Source organism: Aotus nancymaae, unplaced genomic scaffold (assembly GCF_030222135.1).
Source record: "Aotus nancymaae isolate 86718 unplaced genomic scaffold, 86718_ANA_hifiasm-v0.15.2.pri h1tg000089l, whole genome shotgun sequence".
NCBI lineage: Eukaryota > Metazoa > Chordata > Mammalia > Primates > Aotidae > Aotus > Aotus nancymaae.
Window position 1 is genome coordinate 7020886 of NW_026988504.1, and position 16907 is coordinate 7037792.

A 16907-nucleotide genomic window follows, 5' to 3' on the forward strand; every position below is an offset into this window, starting at 1 on the left:
TTTAGGTTGCAATAAAACTTAAACATTTGTTTCTGCATCAAGCATTTGGGACAATGAATCATTACTTTTTTTTTTTTTTTTTTTTGAGATGGAGTCTCGCTATTGTTACCCAGACTGGAGTGCAATGGCGCGATCTCGGCTCACCGCAACCTCCGCCTCCTGAGTTCAAGCAATTCTCCTGCCTCAGCCTCCCAGGTAGCTGAGACTACAGGCGCGCATCACCGTGCCCAGCTAATTTTTGTATTTTTAGTAGAGACGGCGTTTCACTTTGTTGACCAGGATGGTCTCTATCTCTTGACCTTGTGATCCACCCGCCTCGGCCTCCCAAAGTGCTGGGATTATAGGCGTGAGCCACCAAAATCATTACTATTTAAATAGAACTTTAAACCTCCCAGTTCAGTGGGTCTGAAAATCACCACCTTCTGTCTCTGCAGCTTCACGTCTGCCTCACCTTCCCCTGTCCTGCTCCCTGGGGCCCAGTGTCAAGAACATTCCTTTTCCTTTTTTTTCCCCCCAAGGATAGAGCCACTCAGGAGCCCTGCTACCTCCTCTTCTTGGTAAGAAAACCTTATTCACAGCCCTGCCTGCCTACTCCTTGAACAGGAAGATGATACCAACTTGTGTTTATGGGATGCTTACCATTTATTTATTCAACAAATATTTATGAAGCACCTGCTCCTTACCAGGCACTGTTCTGTGTCCTTAGGATGTACTATACCAGTGAGCTCTACACAGATCCAGGTCCCCTGTGAACTTTCTAGCAACAGAGACAGACAATAAACATAACGTATTAAGCTACTGCAAGTTGATAAGTACTTGCAGTAAAAGTAGTTTAGAGTAAGGGGATTTGGAAGTACCAGGGTGGTGGTGATTGTACCATGTGAAGTAGGATGGGCAAGCAGACCTCATTAAGTTGACATTTGAGCGAAGTCTTGAAGAAGGTGAGGGGCTAGCAAGGCAAATATTTAGAGGAAGAGCATTTCTTTTCTTTTCTCTTCTTTTTTCTTTTTTTCAGACAGAGTGTTGTTCTGTCGCCCAGGTTGGAGGGCAGTGGCATGATCTCCGCTCACTACAACCTCTGCCTCCAGGGCTCAAGCAATTCTCCTGCCTCAGCCTCCTGAGTACCTGAGACTACAGCTATCCACATGCAGCTAATTTTCTGTATTTTTAGTAGAGTCGGGGTTTCACCACATTAGCCAAGCTGGTCTCTAACTCCCGACCTCAGTCAATCCGCCTGCCTTGGGCTCCCAAAGTGCAGGGATTACAGACACGAGCCACCGTGCTCAGCCTGTTTTCTTTTTTTAGAGATGGAGTCTCCCTATGTTGTCCAGACTGGTCTCAAACTCATGGGCTCAAGCGATCCTTCCACCTCAGCCTCCCAAAGTGCTGGGATTACAGACATGAACCACTATGCCTGGCCAGAAGAGCATTTCAGAGAGAGAGTACAGCCAGTGCAAAGGCCATACGGTAGGAGTGTGCCTGTGCTCCTGGGGCAAGGAAGCTGGTGTGACCTGAGTTGAACCAGCGAGAGACGTGAGAGACACAGTGTGTAGGGCTTTTTTCCTCTCCCTAATCTAAGGACTGTGGCATGTAGTCTCAGTACAATGAGGAGGCAGTGCAGGATTTTCACTAGAGGACCTACATGATCCCACTTTTTTTGGTAACAGCTTTGTTGAAATATAATTCAGTTGGTTTTTCGTATATTCACAGAGGTGTGTGGCGGCTGCCACAATCACTTCTAGAACGTTTTCTTCCCACTCATACCTGTTAGCTGTTAGCCTCCAATCTCCCGTCTCCACCTCCACCCTACCTCCACAGGCCCAGACAACCACTGATCTACTTTTTGTCTCTACAGATTTGCCTATTCTTAACATTTCATAGAAATGAAATCATACGATATGTGACCTTTTATGTGTGGCTTCTTTCACTCAGCATGATGTTTTCAAAGTTCATCCACATTGTAGCATAATCAGTACTTCACTTTGTGTGTGTGTGTGTGAGATGGAGTTTTGCTCTTCAAAGGCACAATGTCTGCTTACCGCAATCTCTGCCTGCCAGGTTCAAGCGATTCTCCTGCCTCAGCCTCCTGAGTAGCTGGGATTACAGGCATGAACCACCATGCTGGCTAATTTTGTATTTTTAGCACAGATGGGGTTTCTCCATGTTGATCAGGCTGGTCTCAAACTCTGACCTCAGGTGATCCTCACCTCGGCTTCCCGAAGTGCTGAGATAACAGGCGTGAGCCACTTTACTCGTTTTTGTGGTCAAATAATATTCCATCGTATCGTTATACCACATTCTATTTTTCCATCCACTTATCAATGAACATTTGGGAAACTTGCTTTTTAAAGAAATTTATTATTTTTAGAGACAGGGTCTTGTTCTGTCACCCAGGCTGGAGTGCAGTGGCATGATCATAGCTCACTGTAACCTCAAACTCCTTCCACATCAGCTTCTCATGTCACCCTTCCATGTCTTCCATGGGCTCAAGCAATCCTTCCATGTCAGCTTCTCAAGTCACTGGGACTACAGGTAGGTGCCACTACGTCTGGCTATTTTATTTTATTTTATTTTATTTTTAGTAGCGACAGGGGTCTCACTGTGTTGCCCAGGCTGGTCTTGAACTCCTGGCCTCAAGCAATCCTCAGCCTTAACCAAAGCACCATGATTACAGGTCTGAGCCACCACACCTGGCCAGAAACTTACTTTTTTTTTTTTTTTTCTTTTTGAGACAGTGTCAGACCCAGGCTGGAGTGCGATCTTGGCTCACTGCAACCTCCGCCTCCCGAGGTTTAAGCGCTCAGCCTCCTGAGTAGCTGGGATTACAGGTGCCCGCCATCACACCCAGCTAATTTTTGTATTTTTAGTGGAGACCGGGTTTCACCCTGTTGGCCAGGCAGGTCTGGAACACCTGACCTCAGGTGATCCGCCTGCCTCGGTCTCCCAAAGTGCTGGGTTAACAGGCATGAGCCACTATGCCTGGCCTCAGACACTTACTTTAAAATGCATCATTTAATCTTCATAACAACCACTTAAATTGGTTATCCCCATTTTATAGATGAAGAAACAGGTTTACCGGGAGATTAAGTTACTTGCCCAATATCTCCCTGCCGCTAATGACAGGGTGGAAATTGGAATCCCAGGTCTCAGACTCTAGAAGCTGCAGAGCAAAAATTCGTATTTTCCCTTGTCTCAACACTTCTCCCTCTTTGGACTGATCGCCCCAAAGTACAGGGGTCCACAGTCCCAAGCGGTTTGAGAAAGTCCCCCCATTAGGGATACCGTCTGCTGACTGCGCAGCGCTTCCTCCGGCTTCGCTCTCTCACGGTCAGCCCCAGAAGAAAGGGCAGGCAGAGGCGGGTCCCTTACAGATGGGGCGTTCCGTCCCTGTAGGGGGAACCCCACCTCTCAAGTCCCTGGATATGTAGACACCCAGAAATCCAGTGTCTTTGGTCTCCTGCTTTCTGCTGGGCAGGACGTGAGCCAGATCCCCAGTCCAGGATGCAGGACGTGGGGTCCACCTCCGGTCCTCCCACCCTTGGGTTGTGGGGTGGGACTGCCCCTGAGATCTCAGCAACTGCGGTCTCACTGCGGCCGCGAGACCCCATCTAGCCCGCCACGATTCCCGACTCGGGATGCCAGGACCCCTCGCGCAGGCGCGCTCCAGCGAATGGCTCCCCGTTGCTGCAAGGGCCGACCGCGGCGGAGTCCGCCGCTATCCCATCAGCCCGGCCAGGCAGGTCCCGCTCTCACCGGCCCGGGTCTTTCCGCCTCTCCTATCCCGTCCTGCTCTGCGGCACAGGGGCAAGATGGCTGCTGAGAAGCAGGTTTCTGGAGGCGGTGGCGGCGGCGGCGGCAGTGGTAGTGGCAGCGGCGGTGGACGTGGTGCCGGAGGGGAAGAAAATAAAGAAAACGAACGTCCTTCTGCTGGATCGAAGGCAAACAAAGAATTTGGGGATAGCCTGAGTTTGGAGAGTATCCTAGAGTAATCGGGCCTAACTCGGAAAGACTACGTGTCGATCTGGAGGGCTGGGGGCGGGAGAGGCGGCGGGTCCCGGCACGTCCTGGCTGGAGAGGCCGAGGGTTGCAGTTTTTCTCGCCCTTACTTTTTGGCGCTCAGTGTTCCGGGGGCTCTGTTTCTCATCTAGTCTTTCCTCGCGTCCCCCTCGCCCTCCTGGCTAGGTCCTTTTCTTCCAGTGGCACTGGATATCAGGCAGGTTTCTCCAGGTGACACTATGGCCTCTCCTCTGAGCTCCTGCTTTGGCAGCTTGAGCCACTGAACTGGGGAAAGGAAACTGCAGTCTTGATATTTCGCTTAATAATCTTGTCTGACAGTCGTCGTAGACTGAGTAGTAAAACCTACAGGTTGATACTTTGAAAGTGAAGGTAAAGATTGATTCCTAGGAAAAGCTTGTTGCCCATTTTGATTGTAAGTTACTGTAATTAATATCGTTTGTGTCATTTTTTTTCTGATAGGTCTGTAAGCATTTTGTCGTGATGAGAGTCATTAATATAAGCTAGGGGAATCGGTTTCTAGTTTTCATCGGTGTGTGTCTTTGAGTGCTTGTGGTACTGTTTGTGGCCTTTTGAAATGAATAACAAATGGAGAAAATTTAGGCGAGTTTCTGAAATAACATATTGAGCTTGACATCTTAATATACTTAAAGTTTTCAGGGGTTTAGAGCTAAATTTTTAGAATTAGTGGTAATAGTTTCAAGCAGATGTTAGCAAGCGCTAATTTTACTGAGAACCGTATATCTCTTTGTCCCTTTTTAGTCATTGAAAGAGTCCTTTTAGTGTTCACTGTTTTATTTATTTATTTTTTCCTTTCTATGGCAAGATACTGAAAGTATAGTGTTCACTATTTTAAAATGTCTCTAGAGAAGCGTTGAGGAAACATTAAAAGAAAACTATAACTATAATAGATGAAGGTCATTGGACTTTCTAAAGTTTAGTACATAATCTTAAATATTTTCAGATTCTTAAAAGGAGAGTTTGGTCAGTCGTTCTTTTTTTTTTTTTTCCGTCTCGCTCTTGTTACCCAGGCTGGAGTGCAATGGCGCAATCTCGGCTCACTGCAACCTCCGCCTCCTGGGTTCAAGCAATTCTCCTGCCTCAGCCTCCTGAGTAGCTGGGATTACAGGCATGCGCCACCATGCCCAGCTAATTTTTTAATTTTTTTAGTAGAGACAGGGTTTCACCTTGTTGACCAGGATGGTCTCGATCTCTTGACCTCGTGATCCACCCGCCTCAGCCTCCCAAAGTGCTGGGATTATAGGCGTGAGCCACCGCGCCCGGCAGTCGTTCTTCTTTTAAAAGAAAAACCTTAATACTTTTATGCAAACTGTGGCCTAGCTTTGTTGACATATGCTAATCATAGACTCGCTAAGCATCACTGCTATTAAAGGTAGATTTGGCAGATGTTGGAGATTATGCAAATGGAGGCTTAGTACATGTCATTTATAACCTGAATCTGTTTGAATGAATAAAATATGGGGTCTAGGTGTAAATTGGTGTGAACCACCCCAGTTATAGTCAATATTTAGAATCCAGCAGCTTAATTTAAACTGGGTTTTGTCAGTGGCCAGTGGCCAGTAGTGCCCTCCTTCTTTAGTTTGAAAGTAGTAACAGTTCAGGCAATCAGTTTTTCTGTAGCTTAGCCTTATTCTGTGACATGATAGATATTGAAAATGGTTACAAAAGATCTCACTAATGTACTAAATGTTTAATGTGTTGTGGTTTGACACAGATAGAGACTGATGGTACAGGTTTTGGTTTGTTTGGATTCTTGCCATTGTAAGATTTTCCTTAATCCTGACTCTAGTTCTTCAGATTATTAAGGAATCCCAGCAACAGCATGGTTTACGGCATGGAGATTTTCAGAGGTACAGGTTAGTATCACATACAAGATGTATGGAAATCACTGTAGGACTTCTTTGCTTTTGTTAATATCCTATTTACTGTATCAGAAAATATACCTAGAAAGTCTAGCATTTTTCTCTTTTTTTTTTTGAGATGGAGTCTCACTGTCACCCAAGCTGGAGTACAGTGGTGCGATCCTGGCTCACTGCAGCCTTTGCCTCCCGAGTTCAAGCAGTTCTCCTGCTTCTGCCTCCCTGGTTCAAGGGATTCTTCTGCCTCAGCCTCCTGAGTAGCTGGGATTACGGGCTCGTGCCACCACGCCCAGCTAATTTTTGTATTTTTAGTAGAGATGGGGTTTCACCATGTTGGCCAGACTGATCTTGAACTCCTGACCTCAGGTGATTCGCCTGCCTAGGTCTCCCAAAGAGTTGGGATTACAGGCGTGAGCCACTGCGCATGGCCTAGCACTGAGTTTATATTGAATTCTTAAAATATATGTTATTTTTAAATTTAAAATTTTATGAATAGGCTGGGTGCAGAGGCTCAACGCCTGTAATCCCAACACTTTGAGAGGTCGAGGCGGGCAGATCACCTGAGGTCAGGAGTTCCAGACAAGCCTGGCCAACATGGTGAAACCCCATCTCTACTAAAAATACAAAACTCAGCTGGGCATGGTAGCAGGCACCTGTAATCTCAGCTACTTGGGAGCTGAGACAGGAGAATTGCTTGAGCCCCGGAGGCGGAAGTTGCAGTGAGCCAAGATTGTGCCACTGCACTCCAGCCTGGGCAACAGAGCAGAGATGGTATTTTAGTAGAGAGCATTTTTAGTAGACATGGGGTTTTGCCACATTGGCCAGGCTGGTCTTGAACTCCTGACCTCAGGTGATCCACCTGCCTTGGCCCCTCAAACTGCTAGGATTACAGGAGTGAGCCACCCTGCCTGGCCTAATTTTTGTATTTTTAGAAGACATGGGGTTTCACCATGTTGGCTAGGCTGGTCTTGAATTCCTGACCTCAAATGATCTGCCTTCCTTGGCCTCCCAAAGTGCTGGGATTACAGGCGTGAGCCCCCACGCCCAGCTAAAGATTGTTTTTTTTTTTGAGATGGAGTTTCGCTCTTATTACCCAGGCTGGAGTGCAATGGCGGGATCTCGACTCACCGCGACCTCAGCCTCCTGGGTTCTAGCAATTCTCCTACCTCAGCCTCCTGAGTAGCTGGGACTACAGGCTGCGCCACCATGCCCAGCTAATTTTTGTATTTTTAGTAGAGACGGGGTATCACCATGTTGACCAGGATGGTCTCGATCTCTTGACCTAGTGATCCACCCACCTCGGCCTCCCAAAGTGCTGGGATTATAGGCGTTAGCCACCACGCCCGACCCCCAGCTAAAGATCTTAATAGTGGATTCATACTTCTCACTGGACCCTCCAGAGTTTTTTGTTGTTGTTAAAAATAGATTCATACTGCGAGAAATTTTTTGCCAATTTTTATTTCTGCTCATAATGTGTGAGTGTTTCATTTGACTTTTATGTAAAAGGGTAAATAATACCTAAAACTGCTATTAGGGATTGAGAGAAAAAAGCCAGTTCATAAATTGAACCTAGACTATTATTTCATTTATTTATTTACTTACTTACTTACTGAGACGGAGTCTCATTCTTTCACCCAGTCTGGAGTGCGGTGATGCTGTCTGGGTTCACTGCAACCTTTGCCTCCCGGGTTCAAGTGATTCTCCTGCCTCAGCCTCCTGAGTAGCTGGGACTACAGGCGTGTGCCACCAAACCCAGCTAATTTGTGTATTTTTAGGAGAGACAGGGTTTCAGTATGTTACCCCTGACCTCATGATCCACACACCTCAGCATTCCAAAGTGCTGGGATTATAGGCATGAGCCGCTATGCCTGGCCTATTTCTTTTTTTATTTTTATTTATTTGTTTTTTAATTTCTTTTTTTTTCCTCTTTTTTACTTTGATCATTATGCAAAGCAATATTTCTTTTTTTAATAACCTATTCCCTGGTAGCTTTGATTGAGATGCTGAAGTAGTATTTTATTTATTTATTTATTTATTTTTGAGATGGAGTCTTGTTCTGTCACCCAGGCTGGAGTGCAGTGGTATGATCTTGGCTTGCTGCAACCTTCACCTCCCAGATTCAAGTGATTCTCGTGCCTCAGCCTCCTGAGTAGCTGGTACTGCTGGCACATGCCACCACGCCTGGCTAATTTTTAGTAGAGATGGGGTTTCACCATGTTGGCCAGGTTGGTCTCGAACTCCTGACCTCAGGTGATCCACCTGCTTCAGTCTCCCAAAGTGCTGGGATTACAGGCATAAGCCACCGTGCCCGGCCTATTTATTTATTTTTATTTCATTTTATTTATTTATTTGAGACAGAGTCTCGTTCTGTCTCCCAGGCTGGAATGCAGTGGTGCAATCTTGGCTCACTGCAACCTCTGCCTTCTGGGTTCAAGCAATTCTCCTGCCTCAGCCTCCCGAGTACCTGGGACTATAGGCATGCGCCACCATGACTGGCTAATTTTTGTATTTTTGTAGAGACAGGGTTTTACCATGTTGGTCAGGCTAGTCTGGAACTCCTTACTGCAAGTGATCTGCCCTCCTTGGCCTCTCAAAGTGCTGGGATTACAGGTGTGAGCCACCATACCCGGCTCCCTGAAGTAGTATTTAAATATCATTTTATATACCATATTACTTTGACTTAAAGCTTGGTTCAATTATATATATATATTTTTTTACTAATTTTATCAAAATGTGTATGTTGATTGAACATCTGTGTGCTAGATACTGTGCTAAGGCAATGCAGAAAACTTAGAAATGAAATCCTAGCCTGGTGTGGTGGCACATGCTGTATTGCCAGTTACTTGGGAAGATGAGGCCCAAGAATTGCTTAAGCCCAAGAGTTTGAGACCAGCCTGGGCAACAGCAACATGGTGAGACTTTGTCTCAAAAAAATAATTCTCCCTGCAATAAAAAGATTTATAGTAGTAGGCAACTATTGTGAGAACATAATTATAATGTCACACACTGTGATAGAAGGAAGAATAAAGAGGTACTTGAGGCCGGGTGCAGTGGTGGGTGCTTGTAATCCCAGCTACTTGAGAGGCTGAGGCAGGAGAATCGCTTGAACCTGGGAGGCTGTGGTTGCAGTGAGCCAAGGTTGCACCACTGCACTCCAGCTTGGTGACAGAGCAAGATTTCATCTCAAAAAAAAAAAAAAAAGAAAGCTACATGAGCACAGAGGAACAGGCTTGGCATAGAGGTGACGTTTATAGTGCTTCTTGGCAATAACCTAATTGGCTGCCTCATTTTTCTTCAGACTTGCATACAGTTCTTTCTCCATGTGTCCGGTGTCATTCTAGTCTCCTTCAGGATGCCCCTTTCCCTGCTTTACATTCATTAGAATCCTCCTCATTCTTTTTTTTTTTTTTTAAGACAGAGTCTCACTCTGTCGCCCAGGCTGGAGTGTAGTGTCACTATCTCAGCTCACTGCAACCTCCACCTCCCGGGTTCAAGCAATTCTCTGCCTCCCCAGTCACTGGGATTACAGGCGCCTGCCACCGTGCCCGGCTAATTTTTGTGTTCATCATCTTGACCAGGATGGTCTTGAACTTCTGACCTTGTGATCCACCCACTTTAGCCTCCCAAAGTTCTGGGATTATAGGCGTGAGCCACCGCACCCAGCCGCTCATTCTTTCTAGGCCCCACCATCAGTCCACTGCAGCCGAAGCTGCTAATAAGAGAACGATTACTCATGTCCATTCAACTTGACATTGCCTTGTTTTCTTGGTTGCCATTGTTTCTGCATGATCATCCTCAACTTTAATGTGGGATCCTTGAGCATGGCCACTATGTCCTCCATCTCTTGTGTTTTCTATAATACCAATCATATGCCCACCCATGTTTGAGTTGTTCAATAAATGTTTAGTGCTGGGCATGGTAATCCCAGCACTTTGGGAGGCTGAGGTGGGTGGATCACTGGAGTCCAGGGACTTCAAGACCAGCCTGGGCAACATGGTGAAACCCTGTCTCTACAAAAAGTACAAAAATTAGCCAAGTGTGATGGTTGCACCCGTGTAGTCCCAACTACTCAGGAGGCTGAGGTGGGAGGATTGATTGAGCCCAGCTGCAGTGAGCTAAGATCACAACACTGCACTCCAGTCTGGGTGACAGTGCAGACTCTGTCTCAAAAAAGAAAAGAAAAAAATGTTTGGAAGCTGATATGTGATAATTATAGTAACAGTAAGTATAATACCCCAAACTGTTGACCCTTGACCTTGCCTTATTACATAATTTATTATTCAAAATAGTCTCAGCTTGGCTGAGTAATTTTTGTTTGTGGTTTCTTACAGGGGCTACTGTTCCCGTAGACAAAGACGTCTTCGAAAAACACTCAACTTCAAGATGGGGAACAGACACAAATTCACAGGGAAGAAAGTGACTGAAGATCTTCTGACTGATAATAGGTAATGACTGCTCTGTGCTAGTTGCAAATTACATCCTGCTAATGCATTTATTGACCAATGACAGTGTGCTAGACTTCACACTAAACCTTTTAATTATCTCTGGTGACTCTTTTAGCAGCTCTGTGGGGTGGGCATTGTTTACTATTCCTGCGTTCTAAGGCAAGGAAACTGAGGCTCAGAGAGGTTCAGTAGCTTGTTCAAGAACTGTGTTGGGGCTGGGCACAGTGGCTCACACTTGTAATCCAAACACTTTTGGAGGACAAGGCAGGTAGATCACTTGCAGTCAGAAGTTTAAGGCCAGCCTGGCCAATATGGCAAAACTCCATCTCTACTAAAAATGCAAAAATTAGCTGGTTGTGGTGGTGGGCATCTGTAATCCCAGCTGCTCTGGAGGCTGAGGCAGGAGAATAGCTTGAACTTGGGAGGCAGAGGTTGCTGTGAGCTGAGATTGCACCACTGCATTCCATCCTAGGCAATAAGAGTGAAATTCCATCTCAAAAAAAAGAGAGGTGGTTCCCTCTCTCAGCTTTGGAGCTCCCACCCTCTGTCTCTGTACAGGGAAGTTTCTTCCTTCTCCCTTCCTTCTTGCTCTTCTTGCCTATTAAACTCTTTGCTCCTTTAAAAAAAAAAAAAAACAGAACTGTGCTAGGATGGCAAATGTTGAAGTCAGTGATTAGAATCTAATTGATTGTTAAGTAAGGTTTCTAGAATGTAAATTCCAATGTCTAAAACTAGATGCTTAAATCAATATATCTTTTTTTTTTGAGATGGAGTCTTGCTCTGTTGCCAGGCTGGAGTGCAGTGGTGCAATCTCGGCTCACTGCAACCTCCGCCTCCTGGGTTCAAGCGATTATTCCGCCTCAGCCTCCCGAGTAGCTGGGACCACAGGCACATGCCACCACGCCCGGCTAATTTTTGTATTTTTAGCAGAGACAGGGTTTCATCCTGTTGGCCAGGATGGTCTCGATCTCTTGACCTCGTGATCCACTTGCCTCAGCCTCCCAAAGTGCTGGGATTATAGGCATGAGCCACTGTACCCGGCCTTAAATCAATATATTTTAATGAAATTGAGTGGTGTGTAATTTTTTTTTTTTTTTTTTTTTGTGACAGAGTCTCTCTCTGTTGCCCAGACTGGGGTGCAGTGGCGTGATCTTGGCTCACTACAACCCCCACCTCCCAGATTCAAATCGTTCTCCTGCCTCAGCCTCCCAAGTAGCTGGTATTACAGTCACGTGCCACCACACCAGCTGATTTTTGTATTTTTAGTAGAGATAGGATTTCACCAGGTTGGTCTCAAGCTGATCCACCCACCTTGGCCTCCAACAGTGCTGGGATTACAGGTGTGAGCCACCATGCCCAACTGGTGTGTGAATTATTGTAGAAGAGTCCTGTATTTCAGTGCTGAATGCACCAGTGCTTAGCATTTCCTGAAGAATTTTTAGTCTGTCAAGCAACATATAGTGAAGGTCTCCAGGTCTTCCTCACACTTATAGGCCAAATTATGCTCCTGCCACCTTTTGTGTAAATGAAGTTTTATTGGAACCCAGCCACACTCATTTACATAGGTATTGTTTATAGCTACTTTCGTGCTACATCGGCAGAGTAGTTGTGACACACTAGATGGAGGAGAGGAGGCATGGTCCTTGAACCTCATTGACTTTCATCTTGTTGAAAGATGTTGGTCAATGCAAACCAGGGAATGCTACAGCAGAAGTGCCATGTTGTGTATCATTTACTGTTCAGCATTCCAAAGCCTTGGAAAGGAGACTTGAGGTTGAAGGCTCTTGACAGGGAAGTCAGTAAGCCTGCATGGAGGAGGCTTGACCTTGAAGGATTTGTGAGAGTTAAGAACATCCTGTGTCTGGGGAAACAGCATGCTCTGGTATCTGTGCATGCAGTCTAGGAACTGGAAAGCTCTGGACACTTGCTGGCTGCTACTCAGGCAGTGAAAAGGCTGTGAGCTTGGTGTGTAGGCCACAGTCAGAAAACTAGAGCCTGGAGACAGTTATAGCATGCAGCATTAAATCTGATGAGAACGCCAGTTAGGAGAAATCTCTCTTGCCCCCTTTTTTGGAGACAGTCTCACTGTCACCCAGGCTGGAGTGCAGCAGTGGGATTATAGCTTACTGCAGCCTTAAACTGCTTCTGTGTCACCCTCTTGAGTAGCTGGGACTGTAGTTGTGTACCACTGTGCCTACCTAACTTTTCTCTTTTTTTCTTTTGTAGAGATGGGATCTCGCTATGCTGACCAGGCTGGTTTCAAACTCCTGGCCTCAAGCAATCCTCCCACCTCGGCCTCCCAATGTGCTGGGATTACAGATATAAGCCACTATACCATGTCTGTACTCTCTTATGATATCAAGATCTTTTACTGTGAAGAGTCAAGGTTAAGCTGAAGTTTAAGACAGATTGATGAAGGCAGCAAAGAAAGATTCACCACTATAATAATAAAGTAGTTAACTAACTTATTGAGCTTAGTAAGTGCCAGGCTCTGGTCTAAATGTGTTATTTCTATTACTGCATGGGAGAGTGGTGCACAGAAATGTTAGTACTTTGCCCACAGTCACACAGCTAGTAAGTGGTGGCACTGGGGTTCTAACCCAGGCTCTGGAGCCCTTGTTCATCACCACTTAATATACTGCCCCCCCTTTTTTTTTTTGAGACGGAGTCTCGCTGTTGCCCAGACTTCAGTACAGTGGCACCATCTCGATTCACCACAACCCCTGCCTCCTGGGTTCAACCTCAGCCTCCCCAGAAGCTGGGATTAGAGGCATGTGCCACAATACCCAGCTAATTTTGTATTTTTAGTAGAGATGGAGTTTTACCATGTTGACCAGGCTTGTCTCGAGCTCCTGACCTCAGGTGATCTGCCCGTCTTGGCCTCCCAAAGTGGTGGGATTACAGGTGTGAGCCACCATGCCCAGTAAATATACTGCCTTTTTTTTTTTTTTTTTTTGAGATGGAGTATCACTCTTGTTGCCCAGGCTTGAGTGCAATGGCGTGATCTCCACTCACTGCCACCTCTCCTTCCTGGGTTCAAGCGATTCTCTAGCCTCAGCCTCCCGAGTAGCTGGGATTATAGGTACCCACCACCATGCCCGGCTAATTTTTGTATTTTTAATAGAGACAGGGTTTCACCATGTTGGCCAGGCTGGTCTCGAACGCTTGACTTTAGGTGATCCACCCACCTCGACCTTTCAAAGTGCTGGGATTACAGGCGTGAGCCACTGTGCCCGGCTTAAGGACTTTTCTAACTGAAGGAGGTGTTGATTCAAAGATGAGGCCAGATCGTGTGCCTGGACTGTGTCTGACAGAATTTAGTAGGGGTAGGTCACGATTCTGGGTTTGCCGAGTTCAAGGCAGTAGATGCTTTTCTTTTTTTTTTTCTTTTTTTTTTGAGACAGTGTCTCATTTTGTTGCCAGGCGCCAGGCTGGAGTTCAGTGGCACAATCTCGGCTCACTGCAACCTCCGCCTCCCAGGTTCAAGCAATTCTCCTGCCTCAGCCTCCCGAGTAGCTGGGACTATAGGCGCACGCCACCATACCCAGCTAATTTTTGTATTTTTAGTAGAGACGGAGTTCCACCATGTTGGCCAGGATGGTCTCAATCTCTTGACCTCGTGATCCACCCACCTCGACCTCCCAAAGTGCTGGGATTACAGGATTGAGCCACTGTGCCTGGCCAAGCAGTAGAGGCTTTTCAATGAGATATGTCCAGTAGATGATAAAAAACCTGAGATTGAGTCCAGGTTGCGAATACAGGTACTGGTTTAGAGTCGTGGCTAATAATGTCAGAAGAGTTGTTTTGAGAGCGGCAAAAGAGGGAGAGTATAAAAAAAAGTTGAGAAGCTGGAGATTCCACCTCAGGGAATATCTGGGTCTGCTGATGGCCTTTATTGTCTCCCCTCTGTCTCTCATCTAGATACTTGCTTCTGGTTCTGATGGATGCCGAAAGAGCCTGGAGCTATGCAATGCAGCTCAAACAGGAAGCCAACACTGAACCCCGCAAACGGTTTCACTTGTTATCTCGCCTACGCAAAGCTGTGAAGCATGCAGAGGAATTGGAACGCCTGTGTGAAAGCAATCGTGTGGACGCCAAGACCAAGTTAGAGGCTCAGGTTAGTGCCTTAACATCCAGCTTGTTTTATTGTGGAGAATCAAGACGTTTTATTTATTTATTTATTTATTTATTTTTAGAGACGGGGTTTCACCTTGTGCTCCTGACCTCAGGTGATCCACCCACCTCAGCCTCCCAAAGTGCTGGGATTACAGGTGTGAGCCACCACGCCCGGCCTCAAGATGTTTTAAAAAGCTACAGTTAAACAGAACGGAGTTTCTTAATGTTAGAAAGTGATAGTCAGGAGAGGAAAAAATTTTCTGAACTTGCTTTTCAAAGGTGAAGTTAGCATCTTTTGTTTATGAGCTCTTGATTTTTTATGTTTTTTTTTTTTCTTTTATTGAGACTGAGTCTCGCTCTGCTGCCCAGGCTGGAGTGCCATGTAGCACAACCTTGACTCCCTGCAACTTCTGCCTGCTGGGTTCGAGCAATCCTCCTGCCTCAGCCTCCCAAGTAGCTGGAATTGCAGGCACATGCCACCACACCCGGCTAATTTTTTTGTGTTTTTAGTAGTGATGGGGTTTTACCATGTTGTCAAGGCTGGTCTCAGACTCCTGACCTCAGCCTCCCAAATTGCTGGAATTACAGGTGTGAGCCACTGCTCCCAGCTTTTTTCTTTTCTTTTTTTTTTCAGATGGATTTTCACTCTTGTTGCCCAGGCTGGAGTGCAGTGGTGCGATTTCAGCTCACCACTATCTCCACCTGACGAGTTCAAGTGATTCTTCTGCCTCAGCCTCCCGAATAACTGAGATTACAGGCATACGCCACCACACCCAGCTAATTTTGTATTTTTAGTAGAGACAGGATTTTTCCATGTTGGTCAGACTGGTCTCGAATTCCCGACCTCAGGTGATCCGCCCACCGTGGCCTCCCAAAGTGCTGGGATTACAGGCGTGAGCCACTGAGCCCAGCCTTGTCTATTTTTTTAAACTGGGCAACACTTCATTCCATAAAATAGAATGAGTATTCCCAAGCTCTTGTTTTTTATAACTAGCTGTAACTTTTTTTTTTCGAGACGGAGTCTTGCTTTGTCGCCCATGCTGGAGTCTGGAGTGCAGTGGCATGATCTTGGCTCACTGCAACCTCCGCCTCCTGGGTTCAAGAAATTCTGCAGCCTCAGCCTCCCAAGCAGCTGGGATTACAGGCACACGCCACCACACCCAGCTACTTTTTGTATTTTTAGTAGAGAGAGGGTTTCACCGTATTGGCCAGGCTGCTCTTGAGCTCCTGACCTCGTGTTCCGCCCACTTTGACTTCCCAAAGTGCTGGGATTATAGTCATGAGCCATCACATCTGGCCAACTAGCTGTAACTTTTTAAGAAAGATCATGTTTTGCTATATAGATTAAAGCTTACATCTTGTACCTGGAAAAGTTCACAAAGTAAGAACTTTTTTTGGAAATGAATTTTTTAAAAATGAGATGGTAGATATTGCAAGGTTTTATTCAACTTCTGATGCTTATGTTATAGCCCAGAAAATGGTTGTTAAGCAAAATGAAGAAACCAAATTTCCTTCTTTTGAAGTTCTCTCCTGGGAAGTGAATGAATCATAAATTGCCTCTGTCTCACATTTTACTGGTTAAATAAGTATTTCTTTTTAAAAATCAACCTGTGATTAATATATCCATATTATTTGTTTGGGTTTTTCGTTTTTTAGCGACAGAGTCTCGCTCTGTCCCAGGCTGGAGTGCAGTCATGGCTCACTGCAGCCTTGAACTCCTGGGCTCAAGCAATCCTCCTGCCAAGGCCTCCTGAGTAGTTGGGACTAGAGGGACACACCACCACACCCTGCTAATTTTTTTTTTTTTCTGAGATGGAGTCTCGAATATCGATCTGTTGCCCAGGTTGGGTTGTAGTGGCACAATCTTAGCTCACTGCATCCTCCGCCTCCCAGATTCAAGCAATTCTCCTGCCTCAGCCTCCTGAGTAGCAGGGATTACAGGCGCCTGCCACCACACCTGGCTAATTTTTTTGTATTTTTAGTAGAGATGGATTTTCATCATGTTGCCTACCCTCGTCTCCAACTCCTGACCTCAGGCGATCAGCTCACCTTGGCCTCCCAAAGTGCTGGGGTTATAAGCGTCAGCTACCCGGCCCGGCCACACCTGGCTAATTTTTTAAAGTTTTTTTTTTAGAAATGTGGTCTTGCTGTGTTGCCCAGGCTGATCTCGAACTCTTGAGCCAAAGCAACCCTCCTGCCTCAGCCTCCCAAATTTCTAGGATTACAGCTGTGAGCCCCCATGCCCAGCCAATATCCTTGTTCTTTTTCTTCTTTTTTAAAATTTATTTTTATATTTATTTATTTAGAGATGGAGTCCCACTGTCTTGCCAAGCTGGAGTGCAGTGGCACGATCTTGGCTCACTGCAACCTCCACCTCCCAGGTTCAAGCGATTCTCTTGCTTCAGCCTCCCAAGTAGCTGGGACTACAGGCACGTACCACCACACCCAGCTA

General features: G+C 46.0%; 1 protein-coding gene across 1 annotated transcript in view; it reads left to right on the forward strand.

Moving 5' to 3' along the window:
- Positions 1–3783: 3783 nt before the first annotated feature.
- Positions 3784–16907, forward strand: part of SRP68 (signal recognition particle 68) — a 41544-nt gene continuing 28420 nt past the window's right edge. The window contains exons 1-4 of the mRNA XM_064369568.1: positions 3784–3975; positions 5825–5891; positions 10226–10339; positions 14261–14456. Coding sequence (XP_064225638.1) covers positions 3810–3975; positions 5825–5891; positions 10226–10339; positions 14261–14456 — 543 coding nt within the window. The 5' untranslated portion in view covers positions 3784–3809. The remainder of the gene's footprint in view (positions 3976–5824; positions 5892–10225; positions 10340–14260; positions 14457–16907) is intronic.